At 40.7% G+C, this 16,397-nt stretch overlaps 2 protein-coding genes across 8 annotated transcripts in view; one reads left to right on the forward strand and one right to left on the reverse strand.

The window, feature by feature from the left end:
• The first annotated feature begins 70 nt into the window (after window positions 1-70).
• On the forward strand, window positions 71-8,416 carry CISD2 (CDGSH iron sulfur domain 2). The gene is made up of 3 exons (XM_075032238.1): window positions 71-283; window positions 6,806-7,017; window positions 8,053-8,416. Exons 1-3 carry the CDS (start codon window positions 181-183, stop codon window positions 8,140-8,142), a joined length of 405 nt encoding a protein of 134 aa, XP_074888339.1. The 5' UTR covers window positions 71-180; the 3' UTR covers window positions 8,143-8,416.
• The window catches only part of SLC9B2 (solute carrier family 9 member B2), a 29,846-nt gene continuing 17,667 nt past the window's right edge, over window positions 4,219-16,397 (reverse strand). The window contains exons 10-14 of one of the 7 annotated variants that reach the window (XR_012651018.1): window positions 16,278-16,386; window positions 15,934-16,070; window positions 13,589-14,959; window positions 6,079-6,207; window positions 4,219-5,068 (exon numbers count right to left, since the gene is read on the reverse strand). Coding sequence is in view for 3 of the 7 variants with exons in the window: in XM_075032120.1 (XP_074888221.1) it covers window positions 14,720-14,959; window positions 15,934-16,070; window positions 16,278-16,386 (486 nt within the window). In the remaining 4 variants the exon portion in view is untranslated. Of the gene's footprint in view, window positions 5,069-6,078; window positions 6,208-12,038; window positions 15,007-15,933; window positions 16,071-16,277; window positions 16,387-16,397 lie in introns of those variants that run through there. The other 6 variants (XR_012651021.1, XR_012651020.1, XR_012651019.1 and 3 more) reach the window with 6 other exon arrangements.

Below are 16,397 nucleotides of genomic sequence, written 5' to 3' on the forward strand. Positions count from 1 at the left end.
AGCGGCGGGGAACGGGCTGGGTCTCTGAGCGCACGCGCACGCCAGGCCGGCGCCGGCGTGGCCCCGCCCCGCCCCACGGCGCATGCGCGGCGGGAGTAGCCGGAGGAAGCGCGCGGCTGGCCGCGGCGGCGGGCCGTTGGTGGTGGTGGCGGAGCGCTCCCCTCCCTCACGGCCGCCGCCATGGTGCTGGAGAGCCTGGCTCGCATCGTCAAGGTCCAGCTGCCTGCGTACCTCAAGCGCCTGCCGCTGCCCGAGAGCGTCGGCGGCTTCATCCGCCTCACGGGTAGGTGGGGGGAGCGAGGGGGGGGGCCCGGCGGCCTGGACCCCTTTCCCGCCCCTCCGGCGCTCGCCGGCGGCGTGAGGGGCGCGGCGGGGCCGGGTCGGGCGCCGCGCTTCTGCCTGGGCTCCGGCACATTCCCCCGGGCCTGTCCCGTGTCGGGCTGCGACTTCCACTCCTCGCTCCAGGCATCGCTCGCTTTCTCCCGGCCTCGCTGAACAAGTTATCGGTTACAGAAGGGGGGGAACCCCAAACGTGAAGTCGCCGTTAAACCGTTTCAGCAGGGAAACTATCCGACAAGACTCTTAAGATGCCCCGAGAGGTAAAACGTAGTGATAGAGTAAAACGCACCAGGCTCCTCGGCCCCTGCTCGTTTGTGCTGTACTTAAAATTCCTCTCTGTGCAAGTACCAGCAAGTCAGAGGCTGTGCATGTAAAGAAAACGCGATTTTAGCTGAAGGCCTAAAACACTGCTTCATCATTTGCTTAAAAGGCTAAAAAGAGCATCTATACTGAGTAAAAAAAACCAAACTATTTCTGGGAGCCTGCTACATACACCAAGTTAGGGGTTTTTTTTATTCATTTTTATAAGTATTTTTTGGGTGAGGGAGTGAAAATACCTATTCATTAATTATAGCTCTATCACAGAGCGAACAAGAAAGAAAATGAAATACTAGCAAATTCTGTGTTCAGTGCACTTTAGTGCTTAAATACTAGTAAATTCTTTAGGTGTTCAGTGCATTTCAGTGCTTTGCAAACTGGAGCTGTCTGAGCCCAGGCTCAGCTGTGATAATACAGCCAGAACCTTAAGTAGTGTTAAATGACAAGATTAGTTTGGTGATAATAAATAAGAGGAATGCTCTAACAGAAACGCTCTGGAAACAGAAAAAGTCTTCAAAGTGTAGAATCAACCTTATATGTTTATCTTGCAGCACTAAGGTATTTGGCTTTAATAGTGCTGGAAAATTATTTAATTTAGAACAGGCACAATTTCTTTAAAACCAGGTTTGAGTACTTTTTTTTTCCAGCATGTTTAGGCTGCTTGTAAACTTTAAGTCCCGTTATCTTTCCCATGACAAGGAAACCCATTTTAAATGAACAATTTTTCTTTCCCCACAACTACTCTCTCATCTGAAAATGCTGTTAATTATTTTTACCAAATAGAGAAATTCAGTTGCTACAACGTTGGGAGGAATGGGATACAATAAGCTACAGAACAATGAAGCTTCTCATATTCCTAGTATTTGGCAGTTTCCTACTTAAGTCATTGCCCTTTTAACCGCAGGTTGTACTTAAATTTGTTAAGCTTAGTAATGCTTGAGTTTAATTTCTTCTTGCTTCACTTACTTGTCCAAACATACATTTCTGTAATAGGATTATTTGCGCAGTCTCTGTATTTATTCATACTACATAGTAGTAATATAACTTATTCTGAAAACGTCTGGTCAGAACTCTTTTTTTTTTTTTTTTTTTTAAATGAAATGATCAGTGGGGGAGAAGAACTGTTTTGCTGTCATGTTACTTACCTCAACAGTCAGCTAGACCAGACTAATAGCTGCTGTCGTGCTTGTATATCTTCCTCTCAGGGTGGATATGAATGAAAATGGAGGAGAAGACAGCAAAACTGTACAAGGTGCTTAAAGTTACGGCATAGGGTAAACGCAACATGATGAGCCTTTTCAAAAGGAAATCATAGGAAGCCACCTCCTAGGCACCTAAATTAAAAAATTATCTTCCCTTAGTGCTTAAAAGTTATTGACAGTCATTGAAACCTCATTGCTCATTGAGGAGTCTTGTACTTATCTGCACTCAGAGCTGCTGTCAGTCTAAAGTTTCATCTGAGAAAACTGGATTTCTTCAGCAAGTGCAGCCTCTTCTATATTGTTGTTGTGATCTTAGTCTGTCCTGTCCTAAAGTCATAAGCCTGTAAGAGCAGGGGATTCCCAGTTCTGGAAGTTATTTGGCAGCAGCGACTTAGAGGATCATATCTGTTGAATTACTGTTAGTGAAAGACTGTTAGACAATAGAGAAGATTAGATTAATATTCTCTATTTGTGTTTACTACTACAAATTACAGAGGAGCATATTCTTTGGCAAATGACATGTCAAGCATTTTTCTTTGCTTCTTTTTGGAAAGTGGGAAAAAATACCAATCTTAAAACATTTGAAGTGCATTAGTATTGGTGGCATCTACTGAACTTAGCCAGGGACCAGCACTATAAAACACTTGCTAGCATAGACCTTGTTCACAAAGGCAGGCTAGAACCCACATCTGGAACAGTGCAGTCCTTTGCTCGTTGGCTCTTTTATTGCTTCTGTAAACCCGCATTAGCTTCCAGGCAGGTGCAACTTCAGTTCCTGTAGTGCATCAACTGTAGAAACAACAGACCAAAAGTATAGGGAGGATCCTTTTGTGTAGGATATTGTATAGTGTGCTGATTAAAAATCTTGAGACAGCTGTTGTCTGTCGTGACCTCATCAAATCACAGTGGAAAACTGCTTGCTTGGAGAGAGGAAGACTGTTAACATCCAGTCTGAATCTCCTGAAGGTAAAAGCAGTGAGGATAGAAGGAAAGAATGTTTGACCTTGCGTTCGAAAGTGGATATCTAAATAGTCACGCTGCTGCAGCTCAGATACCTCTTTCAGTTTCTTGTCATAGCTGCTTTACCCTTCCCTTTTCAAGTTCGCTGAAATGAACATTGTTGTGTCATGCTGCCATTGCTTTTTATCCTGGTACATGTCATTACGGTGGCATAGACATTCACCTCAAAATAGCACGTGGTCAGATTTTCAAGGTTTCTGTAACAATCTGGGTGTTAGACTTCTTTCCAGAGACTTGATACAGTCCTGTGGGGGCTGTCTTACACTTGGCCTACATGTTAAGAGGGACTTTAATGTAACAAGCTGCCAGGCAGGAAGAAAACAGTTTTGTGGATCGTCTTTTACAGTACTGAGGGAAAGAAGGGTGATACCATGATAACAGTCTTCAGAACCCATTTGAACCATGAATGTGTCATTTGCAAAGTGGCTTGCTAACCTACCTATAGCTTTGGCTTTTAATTTATTTAAAGTGTGCTATGTCGCTAAAAGGACTGTCACCTTTCTACCTTCATAAGCTAACAGACATATTAAAGTGGTGCATGGAGTCCTCTGTGTTTAGTTTGTGTAGCAATATGAACACCTTTACGACACCCAAGCAAACAACAGAAAACAGTTAGGATAGAACTGCTTATTAGTTCTGAAGAGCATGTAATTGAGTAAGTAATTTGAATTTGCATGAAGAATTTCATCAGTTTAGAGAATGTACAATCACAGTTCCAATCTCCATTTTGACTGGTAGCTAATGCTTGTTAAAATTTTGGCTTGCAGTTGAGCTGTTACTGTAAGAAGTTGCTTTTGAGTCTGCATAGGGTCATTTCCATAGAAATTAGCTAAAAGATAAATCAAAGTAAAAGATATCAAAGGAGTAGGCTGTGAAAGACAAGCTGGGACCACTTGCTTTGATTTGACTCTCAGCGACTGGCCAGTCCCTTTCTGTTCACAGTGTACGTGTTTATTATTTTGGGGGGGGCTTGTTACTGTTGGACTAAATGTTAAGACAACCTCTCCTTGAAAATGTAACTGTGGCCTATGGTCTGTGGCATCAGCTTCTTGGAATTCTCTGGGCATTCCTGTTTCAGTGATGTTCCTGATACTTTCCAGGACTTATCTTTGGGATTGATCTGTGTCTAACACAAGTCAAGTTTGAAGACTAACCTCTTCGATACTCTACTCTCCATTTTTGGCTCCAAAGACTGCCTCTTCCCATGCAGCAGAACTGATAAAGAATCTCCAGAATCAATGTAACTGCTGAATTCTGAGTTATCAGCTGTGAAAATAAACAGTCTTGTGACTTGCCTTACATCTGCTTCAGAAAGGTATGAATGGCTTCAAAAACACAGAGCAGCTTACAGTTGTAGGAAGATACCGCTGCATTAGTTTGAAGCTTTTCTCCCATCCCTGCCCACCCAATCCAAAGATCTGTGACTTCTTTACTTTGTGACAGTGCCTTGTGTCTCATGCCCTATAAGCATGGTCATGTTGACTTTGTGATCTAAAAGTATGAGCTTCTGGCAGTCTTTTGGCAATAACAAGTCAGTTTATAATTAGTATTCACATTGGTGTAATTGCAGGCTTTCCAGAGACTCCCAGATTAGAAATATGTAAAGAAATAATTGGCTAGTGAGGGCAAAACTCTTTATCAGAAGTTAGCATGATATAAATATTAAATAATAACCATGATACACAATATCCTTGTACTTCCTATTCCTGTTTGTTTCTAATTTCCTTTCTCAGACAGTACAGCTATCATGTTCCTGTTTCGTTTGGATGAACCCAACTGGTTATGAGTCTCCCATAGTCATGACTACTGTTCTGATTTTGATGGCGTATCAGGGAGTTTCAAGCTGTATTGAGATGCCACTTGCTGTTTACTTGCTGGTCTCCTTTAACAATGTTTAATTCTGATGCAAGACATTTCCTTTTTGTGTGTCAGTCTTAGTCCAGTTGTATTCATCACACACTTGATAGGTGCCCTGCTTCTGGTTATGGTGCACCTGTTGGAATATCTGTTGTCTTGGAATTCAGAGTAGCTTTGTAGAGATTCACCTCTTTGCCAACAGTCAGGTTAAATACTCAATTTGGAAATTTTTTTCAGTGACCAAATATTTTTCCTCTCTTCTAAAGTACGTTCCAAGTCAGTCTTTCACATCAGGTCAGAAAGCGCACTTGGATTCCTATTGACGGAGTGTTCTGGAACAGTAATGATAGAAGAGACCAACAGGCACTGCTGTCCAGGAAACTCAGTATTTTGTGTAACTGAACACGTTTAAGTATCTCAGTATTAATTATTATTATTTAAGGCTTACAGCATTTTGGGGGAACTGAGAAAAGAGTAACAGAGATTAGTCTATTGCAGTTACTCTTAGCAAATTTTGTCAATTATTGTGCACAGGGACTGCTGCAAGCGCAGGTGTGGAAAGACTACTGAAAGTTCTTGCAGTGCCTTCAGCATGTATACAGTTGTGCATTCCCAGATAAAATGCAGTAAGTGTGGCTTTCACATCAAAGGCTGTAGAAAGCTCAAACAACATAAAACTAGTCCCACAAAGTATTTTCATTACATGGTGTACTTCCAGAAAATTGAAATTTTTAAGAAAATGCCACTGTGTTCTAACTGGTAAAGTATTAGCATGAATATGTGCTCTATTGTTACAAATAAAATCAAGCTATACAGAATAATGTAACTTCTGAGAAATACAACCTACCTAGCATCCTTAGCCTGCTCTATTTTATTTCCTTTCTTGTACATCTTAATCTCAAAAAACAAACTGTAGAACAAAATTTTGCTATGTTCTGATCCTAAATAATTTAAAAGAGGAACTTGATTACAGTGTCTTATCTTACAAAGTGCTTGTGCAGCTATTTGTGCTCCAGCTCATTACACTTCTTTGTTTCTCATTTGAAAACATTTTTAAACTCTTTTCCATTTCTGTTTAAGTGTTTAGATTCAATGTATTCTCCAGAAATTTAGAAAAATGCTCTCTCCTTTATTTCACCATGGTACTTAAATTACACTGGAGTATTGTTACAGCATGTTTTGCTGGAAAAGTGGATACACCTTCAATATATATAGATCTTATGTCAGGTGCTGATGAATTTCTTAAAAAGTCCTGTAAGTCTTTCTCTCACCAGTATGTCTAGAAGATTTACAATGATGTAGCAAGGCAGCTAAGTCTGCAGAGGATACTTGAATCTCTTACCTGTACTTAAAAGAAGTTCCTCAGCTTGGTAAAAAACAATTTTCTGTGGCTTGACTTATCTGATCTCAGGACTCTTTCTTTCTCTGTGTATTGTGGAAACTGGTTGCAGATCACTGAGCAAACAGAGCTCTGAAAAATAAACCAAAAAAGATTGGTGAAGGTTTTGCTAGTGCTTATCTAATAATCTGTATAATTTCTACCAAAACTTTCTAACAAAACTTGGAACAAATAAAATGAGGAAAACTTCAAGAAGCTAAAAATCTGAAATAAGCAATTAAAAATTGAATTATAAAATGTACTGAATAGTTCTTCATATACAGAATGCTAAGATACTGGCACTGCATGTAATCACACCCAGTTTGCTGGTACACAGTGCTGGTTTACCTTGGGTGAGCAGTACTCCTGTAATTTTTAGGGTTCCTCATTTCAGTACGTCTTTTATTTGGTTTGGATTTATTCTATTCCATTGAGTCATCTTCTAGAGCTTTAAAATTAAACTTCAGATGAAATTCTAGGAGTCACATTTTTACCTTGGCTACAGTAAAACCCAGGTTCTTAATCTGGGTCTGTCTTCTTAAGACTTACCCACAGAGTCTTGTTTGCCCTCAGAGCCTTGCTGACTGAGCAACCCTATTCCCTACCCTAAGCCTACGTCATTTGAGAGTAGCTGATGCTGCACCGTACTGAAGTGGTGTCAAGAGCCAATCTAAATTCCACCTGTCTTTAGTTTCAGAATGGCTGCGGTTATTGCCTTTCCTGGGTGTGCTGGCCTTGCTCGGTTACCTTGCTGTTCGTCCATTCCTCCCCAAGAAGAAACAGCAAAAGGATAGCTTGATTAACCTCAAGATCCAGAAGGAAAATCCAAAAGTAGTGAATGAAATAAACATTGAAGATCTGTGCCTCACTAAAGCTTACTGCAGGTGTTGGCGTTCTAAGACGGTAAGACACTGTGCTACTGTAGGATTAGAGATTGAAACTTGCATATTTTTATCAGTGCTTTGGTGATGAATTTGCTATATGTTGCCCTGTTGCTTTTCTCTGGAGGTGGAACATGGTTTTGGTTTTTGAGACTGGCACAGTTCTTATTTTTCTCCACTGTAAACCTATCTGCATGCAGAAATAAACAGTAGAAACTTGTAAGAAGCACAGTAGGGTTTTTTCTAGAAACACTTAGAGAGTGACCACCTGTGAGTAGATTAAAACCAAGCAAGCCTTTTTTAGTATTTGGAAATGCATTGTAACTAATTAGAAGATAAACTACTTTATTTTGCAAAAACAATGCTTAGAATGTTGTTCATAGTAGGGTGAAAGTGTGGCTGGACCTGTGTTGGTGAGGGAGAGCATATCCCCATCTGGTCCTGAGCAGCCAGTAGATGACTGGTCTGGATAGTCTGTATACCCCAAATCAACTAGATATACTTGAGTATTTTTCATCTACCCTCAATTTCTTCTGAATGTTCTGACTGCACGCTGGTTTTGTCCTCTCTGGACCAAATGCTTTCCTGTTCTAACAAAAAAAATCTGCCCTGGACCTAAGAAACTGCCTCAACTATTCTTGCTTCAGGCTAATCACTTCAGCAAAGTATCTCAGCTTTCCTTAAAACAGTACTTTCTGGTTGCAAATGATTAAATCTATTAAGAGCACTTTTACTAGTTCTACAGTAAACCTTAAACTATTTATAGCTGCTCTGCTGCTTGTTCTTTCATGGAAAAGGCTTTGTCCCTGACTTTGTGTCTAAGAACAGCTAGTTTATGACCTTAAAAACTTAAGTTACCTGTTAGCGGTGCGTTGTTTTTTCCCTTAGTAACGTGTCCTGTGTCTCATAGGAGACAGGGAGTTTGATGTTGAAACGGGACATACTAGGAGGAACTAGCAACATTATCAAAGTGCTCTTGGCATAGGAAGAAGTATAAAAATCACCATGCAATTGCTGTACAGAGTTACACTAATTCCTCATGTATGTTTTCTTCCAGTTCCCCGTCTGTGATGGCTCCCACAATAAGCACAATGAATTAACAGGAGATAATGTAGGTCCACTAATACTCAAGAAGAAAGAAGTATAGCAGATGCTTAATCCACTAGATCATGATTGATAAAAAGTCTTTTTATACTGTTGTAGTTGCCAGGGACAGCATTTTATTATGTGATTGGTATGATTTAGTCTAATGATTGCTGTAGATTTCTTTCTTTTTGGAATAAACTGCATTTAGACAGTGCTAAATCTGTCACTGTTTTAATACTTTATTCTGAGAAGAATTATGTCTGCTTTGTAAAACTGTAAAGTAACTATCTCTGTAAATAAGTCGTTTATTTCAACAATAAAATGACTTCCTACAATTAAGCCTCTTTTGTATGAACATGCAGTTATAAAACTGGCACTATTTCCAAGTGACAGACGTGTACCTTTCTGTTGATTTTGTTCTGCTGAGAAGCCATGTTTTATTCTGCTTTTCAGGAACAAATTTAAGTGCACTTAAGTGGGAGGAAAAGATACTAAATTCATCCTTTGTGAATATACCTAAGCGTCCCCTGAGGGCAGGCAGCATAGCCATGTTAAGTTATGCTAGGTGGAGGTCTGGCCTGTGTCTAAGTGGACAGTTTGTTATTCTCATGCAAAGCAGCCCAGCTCAGACAAACCCCGCACAGCTGGAAAGTCTCATACAGCATCCTAGGTGGAGTGCTGCAGTTCTAAACCATATAAACTAAACTTGAGCAGGTCAGTCACTAACATTATCCCTTTATTTTGGGCCCCTGTGTTGATCATTCATAAGCTCTTGTAAAAGAAGCACAAATTTGCTTCTTGCAAGTTCATTTGTACTGTAGTGGGGACTTTCATGGGAGGAATTGGTTAAATGACAGAACTGAGAAAGCAGAGCTGAGCTGTATTCTTGGCTTGTTACCCATTCAGAATGATTATTTGGGCAAGTCAGAACCTTGCTGTGGTATGGCTTAATTTCAGATGCAGGTAAATAATTGCTACTTATCTAACTGCTAGACTTCTAATGAATTCTTCTAAAGTGCTTTATTCTCCAATGAAAGATTGTATTCATCAATGTAAAAATAAAAATTTGTTCCATGCTATGACTGACAATTGTACTAAGGCAGATTTCAACTGTTCCTTGACAGCATTTCATTTGACCCATTGTTAGGCCAGTAGGAAGCCCCAGCATGGTGTGCCATTGTCAAACTTGATCATCACAGTGCTGAAACAGAAAGCAAGTCAGAAAGCAGTTCTCACTTAATGACTCTCGCAGCAGCAGCAGTGCAACTAAGGTAGATCAGTCCTGCATTTCTAACAGTTGTAGTTGTAGGTACCTAAACCTCTTGCCTTGTGGTGAAAGATGGCAGATTAGGATGTGATTGTAAGTTAGTTAAATACCTGCTTCTACAAAGAGCATAGTAGAACCATGGTACAATCTGTAATGTTTAAATGCTTCATGGTGGCCTTACCTTAATGGATGAGCAAATCCTATATTAGAATATAATTAGAATTTATTGTAGAGGAAAATGCATAATGTTAAGTGTCTCATACTCAGTCTTCACTTACAGATGTGTTGTATTGAACACCAAGCCCCAATTCTTGGGTTCAGTGAAGAAACTACTATGTGAAATGCAAAAGCCTGCCTTTAGATTTATTTTTTTTCCAGGCTTTAAAATCCACAGCCTATTTTAGCAGGCTGTTGTTATATACAAGTCTGTATGTGCTTCCAGCTTTTATCAGGATACTTTTGCATTCAAATAGTTTGATTTCCTCCAAAGTCTGAGAAGTAAACTACATACATCAATCCTGTTCTCACTTCCGTTGCTCTATTCAGACAAACCATGTTAGAGTAAGTAATACAGCAAAATTGGTTTTGTTTCTCCCACAAAGCTCCTCTAAAAGGAGAATGACAGTGTAAGGTTTAAACTCTTGACTTGATCTCTTGCATGGCTTCATCATGTAATTAATTTTTTCTCCCTGCTTGCAGTTAGATGAGATTGCTGCTAAACTACCTACAAGTGTGGCTATGGAACAAACGGGTGGGGTTTTATTTGGTTTTGGTTGTGGCTGTAGAGGAATGGAACACTTTGGTAATATGGGCCTGCAGTAGCAGCACTCAGTCACAGTTCCTTTGTAAAAAGGACGTTTTAGTAATTTCCACAAGATAGTGATAAAATGAAGATCACAAGCAAGATGAATGACCATTTTCTTGCATTTCAAAATCTGCCAAGGTAAATACTGTCTCTCACGGCCACAGAATTTTCTATAGAAAACTGCAAAGAACTTACTAATCAGTTCAAATTATCTATCATCTAAAGTCTCTAGCCAAGAACTGAAGTGTCTGCAGAGCCCTGTGTCTCACCAGCAATTGAGAGAGTTGAACCAATTACCTGCTAGGATGTGCTTGGTCATGTCTTGCTCCTGGATGACTTTTATCCCTTTGTGTGGAGCCTCTGGGTTAGGTTAGAAGTTTGTCCTGGCTGCTAATAAAGATCAGGACTGAGGCAGACTTCACAGTCTTGATGCAAAATCAGGGGAAGCTGAACTTGGCATGTCATGATATGGCTTTTTGCTCTACAAGAACAGTAATGTTTACCTTTCTTTTGATTATGAATTTGAACAATAGTTATAATAGACCACAAATAAACCTGTAAAAGAGATATGTTTAGAGAAAGATGACTGACTTGTGGCAATTACTAGACAAAGTAAATGTCACTGAAGTGCAGTTGGCACAAAATTTGATCTCTTGCACACCGTTTATTTAAAAAGCAAAATGCAAAACCTGTATCATTCATTGTTTTGTGGCTGTATTACACCATGAGCGTTTCATGATTAATTTTAGACTTCAGTCTAAATTCCCTAAAATGCTCAGTTTGGCTAAAAAAGAGAGAGAAAGCAGTGATTATAATTGCATTATCGCTGCAGCCCCTGGCCTGTGCAACTTCCTCCTTCCAGATGGCCAATTTCTGTCTTTTCCCATATGCTGCCTGCTCTAACTCTGCCTGCTGCTGGCCCCCCAGAAACACGCTGTGCTGTCAGACCCTTCTGCTGCAGAGGTTCTTGTGAACCTTCTGGAACGGCACACACATGCCGTGCTCAGTACTCTCCCACATTATGCCTGTGATTATGTCTCATAACAGCAGGACTCCTCTGGTTATAGTTTACTGCATATTGTGCTATAATTTTATTTCCTGCAAATAAGAGACTGGCATGGCATAAAGATTTTATTGGCTTGAATTTATGCATTATTCATGAGTGATTTCATGGCATTTGTTAAAAGGGAGATGGTCTTAAATGTCATGACTTCACCCACACAAACTCTGATAAAAAGTGAAATCGTATCTCAAAGTTAACTGCTATTTAAAATCAGCTGACATTGTCATGATACTTATTAAAACCAGTCTCCTAGGTTCTTAACCCCGATATAACATTTCTTTTCATGACAAGATGCAAGTGTTTCGTTCCTTTCTGGAAGGCAAGGAGAGGAGGATTATAAAGCATTAATACTTTTCATTTTAGATCTGCAGGTCTATGTAATAGCTTCAACCTGATTCTTTTTAAAGATTTAATAAAAGCTGGGGGAAAGGGGTCTTGTGAGAAACATCCCCATATGGTGGTGAGGAAAGGAAAATTGATTCAATTTCATTTAGATTAGTGAACAAGATGACACTTTATTGGTATAGAGCTATTCAGGCACTTAGAATGGTGGGAGTGATGTAGTGAATAAATTGAGAGTGCACTGAGGTTAAGGGAATATGATAAATCCAATTTATGAGATGCTGTTATGATGGTGAGCAAGTACTAGAGGCTATCATGAACAAGGGCTGTTTGTCAGAGGTTTGCTTGCATACTTAAGGTTGTGTTCAAATTTAAAGGGCTATAATCCTTACATGTCACACTTCTGTTATTGAAGAGACTCCAAATTCAGCATAGTGATCCCTCCCTGCAGGAGGATTCTACTTATAAAACTTTATGAAAAAGTGCACTATATAAGGCTTCTACTCCTGTAAGTTTTACTCAAGTAGAATTATTGTATAGACAGTCACTGATGAACTGAACACCATATTCCTTCATCTTATCAATTAAGTTTATAGACGTTACAGTTTCCAAGTATAATAACCTCCTGTTAAAACTACCCCTGCTTAAGTAACAGAGTACCCCCGTGAGCCGTGCAAAGTAGGCAGAACAGGCACAGAAGTCAATGGCTGACGCAATAACCACCAAGCACAGCACCCTAACCATTCATCAGTGTGCAGTTCGAAAGCATCTCCCTTTGTGGTCAAGGTACAAACATGAACTGAACTAAAGATTGTACATTCCCCAAAGAAGCAGAGAGAACAGCCGTGTGTATAGTAAGAAAAATGTCAATGTGGTTGACAACTGTTAAGGGAAAACTTACCAAAGAATTTCCTGGAATTTTTATCACTGTGCAGGAATTGAATTGCAGGCTATGAACCTTAAATATTTCTCAGGAAGCTTTCTTTTTGGCTTGGAGAGGAAGGCATATACAAAGGCATACATACTGAGCTGTAATTAGTCTGTATACAGAGGCATACGCTTTTGACACTCTGCAAATAATACAGTTTCAGACAGTTTTCTTTTAAAAGTATTCTTGTGTTACATATTAAAAGTGTAAAAGCTAAATTCTTACTTATGCCAAAAAATCTAAACACATAAAATATATTCTATACAGTATCCTGTAAAATGAGTTCAGTGAAATATAGTGTAGAAATCTGCAGCGAGGCGTTGTCCGCCTCAGTTATAGGCACTAACACCCTTAGTAAAAAATAACAAAACTTCCAGTTTCTGAGGGATGCTGTACTGACTCCATGCCTCAGAATGGAGCTGGGAATGACCTCCTTGGAGCTAGTTACTTGTACAAAACATAGAGAGCAAGAAAGATTTGCTGATATCTGTCAATACTAAACCCTAACTGATACCAAAGCTAAAGGCAAGAGCAGGATTTTGATCAACAGAGGTTTACTCCTGGCTTTAGGACATTCAAGGAGAAGAGAAAGGAAACTCTTCTGGGAATGGGAAAATCAAATGTGAACTATATTGCAACTGACTGTGCAGGAGGCATCTATATTAAATAAAATGAAGAAAACCACCTTTGAGCTTTTTGCTCCCCCTGGTGAAATGTTTGGGCAAGATATTTGACACGAGTGTTGCCAGTCATTACTGCGATCCACAGCCACACACAACTTGCATTTCTGGAAAGACCCACAGGATCTGTGGGTACATGCTGAGGGTGTTAGCGCTGTGTCCTAAACATTGCTTCCTCGTGACACCTGCCTTCACACAGCAGCCTTTCTGAAGGTAGGTGAGAATGAGGCTCCTTTTGCTTTTTACCATCCCTCTCAGCACTGCATTCTCAAGGCTATTCATTTAAAGTATATTAGTTTTCTGCATTGGTCAGAGGTAAAAAATGCCCTGGAAAATGTGAGAGGCCTCCACTCTCCACAGTCAATCCAGCCAGCCACCTCTTGGAAAAATGAGCACTAACTGGCTATATTTTTAGCAACTACCTCGTTTTCTTTGCTGCAGTTATCCGAATGCAGATGTGAGAAGGACCTGATCATGGCATTTTCTTAGCCAGATGAGTATTAACTTAGGACAAAGCAACAGGAGATCCCAGCTGAGCCACGAATCTTGATTTGAGAAGAGGTCTGCTGCTTTTGCCAAGTTCCTCAAAAGGAGCTGAGGAAGAAAGGGACAACTCATTGCCACCTTGGCCTTGCTGTGTCAGCAACCCCCCCCACCCCCCCTCCCGAGAAGAGCCCTCCCCTCCGTCCCACAGTGGCCAGCACCAGACCATAGCCACTCTCAGTGGCTGAAGAGCTGGCTTTCCTTCCCTTGACATCATGTTGTGCAAAGGCTGAGGTACACACGTGAAGAAGCAGCCATCCCGATCCCATACAGCCCACTCCCAGTCCTTATAGCCTCTCCACAACCCTCATTCCATTTTCAAGCTCAGTTCTTTTGTCTACCAGCACCAGCCACACCTGTATTACCAGAGTCTGTGATGGACCCAACTGTCTCTTTCAGCACGTAAGTACCACTTGCTGTTTCTTGCTACGACCAGAGCTGACAGTCCCTTGAAGGCACAAAGGAGTGCATGAGCTGTGAGGAAGAACAGTGATAGGAAAAGGCAAGTTTTGGAGCCCAAATGTGGAAGGAGATGGAATCACCGACCCGTGGCAGGACTCATTCACCATGTGTCAGCAGTCTCTTATTCAGAAGTTGCATTCTTTGAGCTGTTGAACTTGTCATCTCACAGCCCAGTTTCAGCTGTCAAGAAGTTATTCACATCAGTCTCCATTTTCTTCTGTTTATATTCCACCTCATGACTCCACTCCATGCCTGAACAGTTCTGATCCTCTCCCTGGCCTTACACCCACACATTTCAAGTAACTGTTCACTGCTGACTTCTCAGTGACTCACTGCCTGGCCAGCCTGTTCACTTTATGTTCAGCTATTTCATCTCTAAGGCATCATCAACACATAAAAATATTTTATAAAACTCCACCAGGGCTGCTTTTAAAATAGCAGACATAACTGATACTTGTTTTGGTTTCCTCCATGAAGATTACAGACATGCTGTGATTACTCAACAGAAGGGTAAGGGCTGACGGACCATACTGCTGTAGATGGCTGTCCTACGAAGGTTCACAGGCCTCTGCCTCTTCTCCAGCCTCAGCACATTCCTCATCCTCCTTGCTAGTTGTCTGAGCCTTCTGCAAAAGTCTGGGCCCTGCCAAGCCAATAACCAGGGCTCCAATTGGAGCAGTGATCAAGATAGCCAAGAAAGCTACTGTCAGTACATCCATTCCATACTTTTCAAGTTGCTCATCCTGATGACTTCTCGCTGTATCCAGGGCAAGGGAACCTATTGCAGCCTGCAGGAAAGAAAACATTGCCGAGATGGAGCAAATAACCTTTAGCACTGAAAGAGGAAAAAAAAGGGACTAATCATCAGTCAACATTTAACATAAATTTGATATTTTTAGTACATTCAACCCATTTGTTTCTAGGCAGTACATAGAAAAGTAAATGTTATATTGCACCTATGAGAACAACTTTCACTTGGCTACACTTCAAATTTCCTAAGCTAATGAGTTTATCTGGGTGGTTCCCTCCCGTGAAGAACATTGCTTAGCTGCCATCCTATCCACATTTCTGGAGCATGTGTGATTAATGAAATGGGCCAGTACATTGCGTATTGCAGCTGTTAAAATGCCACACTTTGAGAATGCGTCCTGACAGCAGTCAGCTAGTAGCAGCTTCTGAAAATCTAGTTCACAAATCTTGCAATAATCCCTGCCTGTTCTGATTATTAACTTTTGTTTGCAAATAATCATGCTATTGAGCCAAATTCTAAATGACTTAACAATCACTGAAATAAAGGAGCAGGAATGCAGACAGCCTGAGGCTTCTCTAGCAATACGGCTGTCAGACTAACCTTTACCAAAATGACCACAAACTGAAAACCCACTCTGAGCCTCTGGTGTGACTGCCCCTGCAGACACTTCATGTGTAAGAGGGAAATGCTTTTACTTTTGTTTTGAGAGTTCTCAGAATCTGTATGTAAAGGCACAATAATCTGCAGTAGCTGAGAAATAGCTGAACTTCCTATGAGACATGTACCATTTGCTGTTGTTATTAGGACTACAACCCAGGATGCAAGCAAAACACCTTCACATAGAAGGCTCTCTGTGCACTTTTCAAGCAGATATAGGGTGGTTTAGAATATGAACTGTCCATATGCTACACTCCGCTGCTATTGAGCCTGATTACTGCTGTGCTAGTTATGAAGAGCTTTGCTAAGGCCAATAGATTTAGCCAGGAATTAAAGTGATGTTGAACTGTTTACCTGGACAGTGGCTTTGGGAATCCATGCCAATGAGACGAATACTTTCTCCTTGAAATTAAACCCAGCAAAACACACCATCAGGAATGTTGCTATAATTCGCACAACTAGGGCAATGCCTAGTGTAGCCACACAGAGCCCTGCAACAAAGACAAACACTTCTCAGTACTTTTGTGTATAGGTGCCCGAGGGGAATAAGCTTCCTAAAACTGTAGCTTTACAGTGAGGTTGGCTTTTGGTTTTTTGGATTTTTTTGGGTCAGCTGTAGTCTGCTTTGCTTTAGATGTCTTTATAGAGATTCTTTGGAAGCCAATATTGAAAGCTGGATGATTAGTGAGTGATCTTACCAACAGTTTCAGGCCTTAGAGACATAACAGATACTTCTGCTCCAATTAAACCAAAAAGAAAAGGTTGAAAGATATTCCATGCAACTGCGACAATTTTTTCTACTTCCCTCTGCAATGAAA

Source organism: Buteo buteo, chromosome 1 (genome assembly GCF_964188355.1).
Source record: "Buteo buteo chromosome 1, bButBut1.hap1.1, whole genome shotgun sequence".
NCBI classification, from domain to species: domain Eukaryota; kingdom Metazoa; phylum Chordata; class Aves; order Accipitriformes; family Accipitridae; genus Buteo; species Buteo buteo.

What these genes read in the sequence shown, in the direction of transcription:
- CISD2 (XM_075032238.1), top strand. Translation starts at nt 181, where the DNA reads ATGGTGCTGGAGAGCCTGGCTCGCATCGTCAAGGTCCAGCTGCCTGCG. An exon ending in CGGCTTCATCCGCCTCACGG is followed by an intron (nt 284 to 6,805) that starts GTAGGTGGGGGG and finishes ACCTGTCTTTAG; the next exon opens with TTTCAGAATGGCTGCGGTTA. An exon ending in GGTGTTGGCGTTCTAAGACG is followed by an intron (nt 7,018 to 8,052) that starts GTAAGACACTGT and finishes GTTTTCTTCCAG; the next exon opens with TTCCCCGTCTGTGATGGCTC.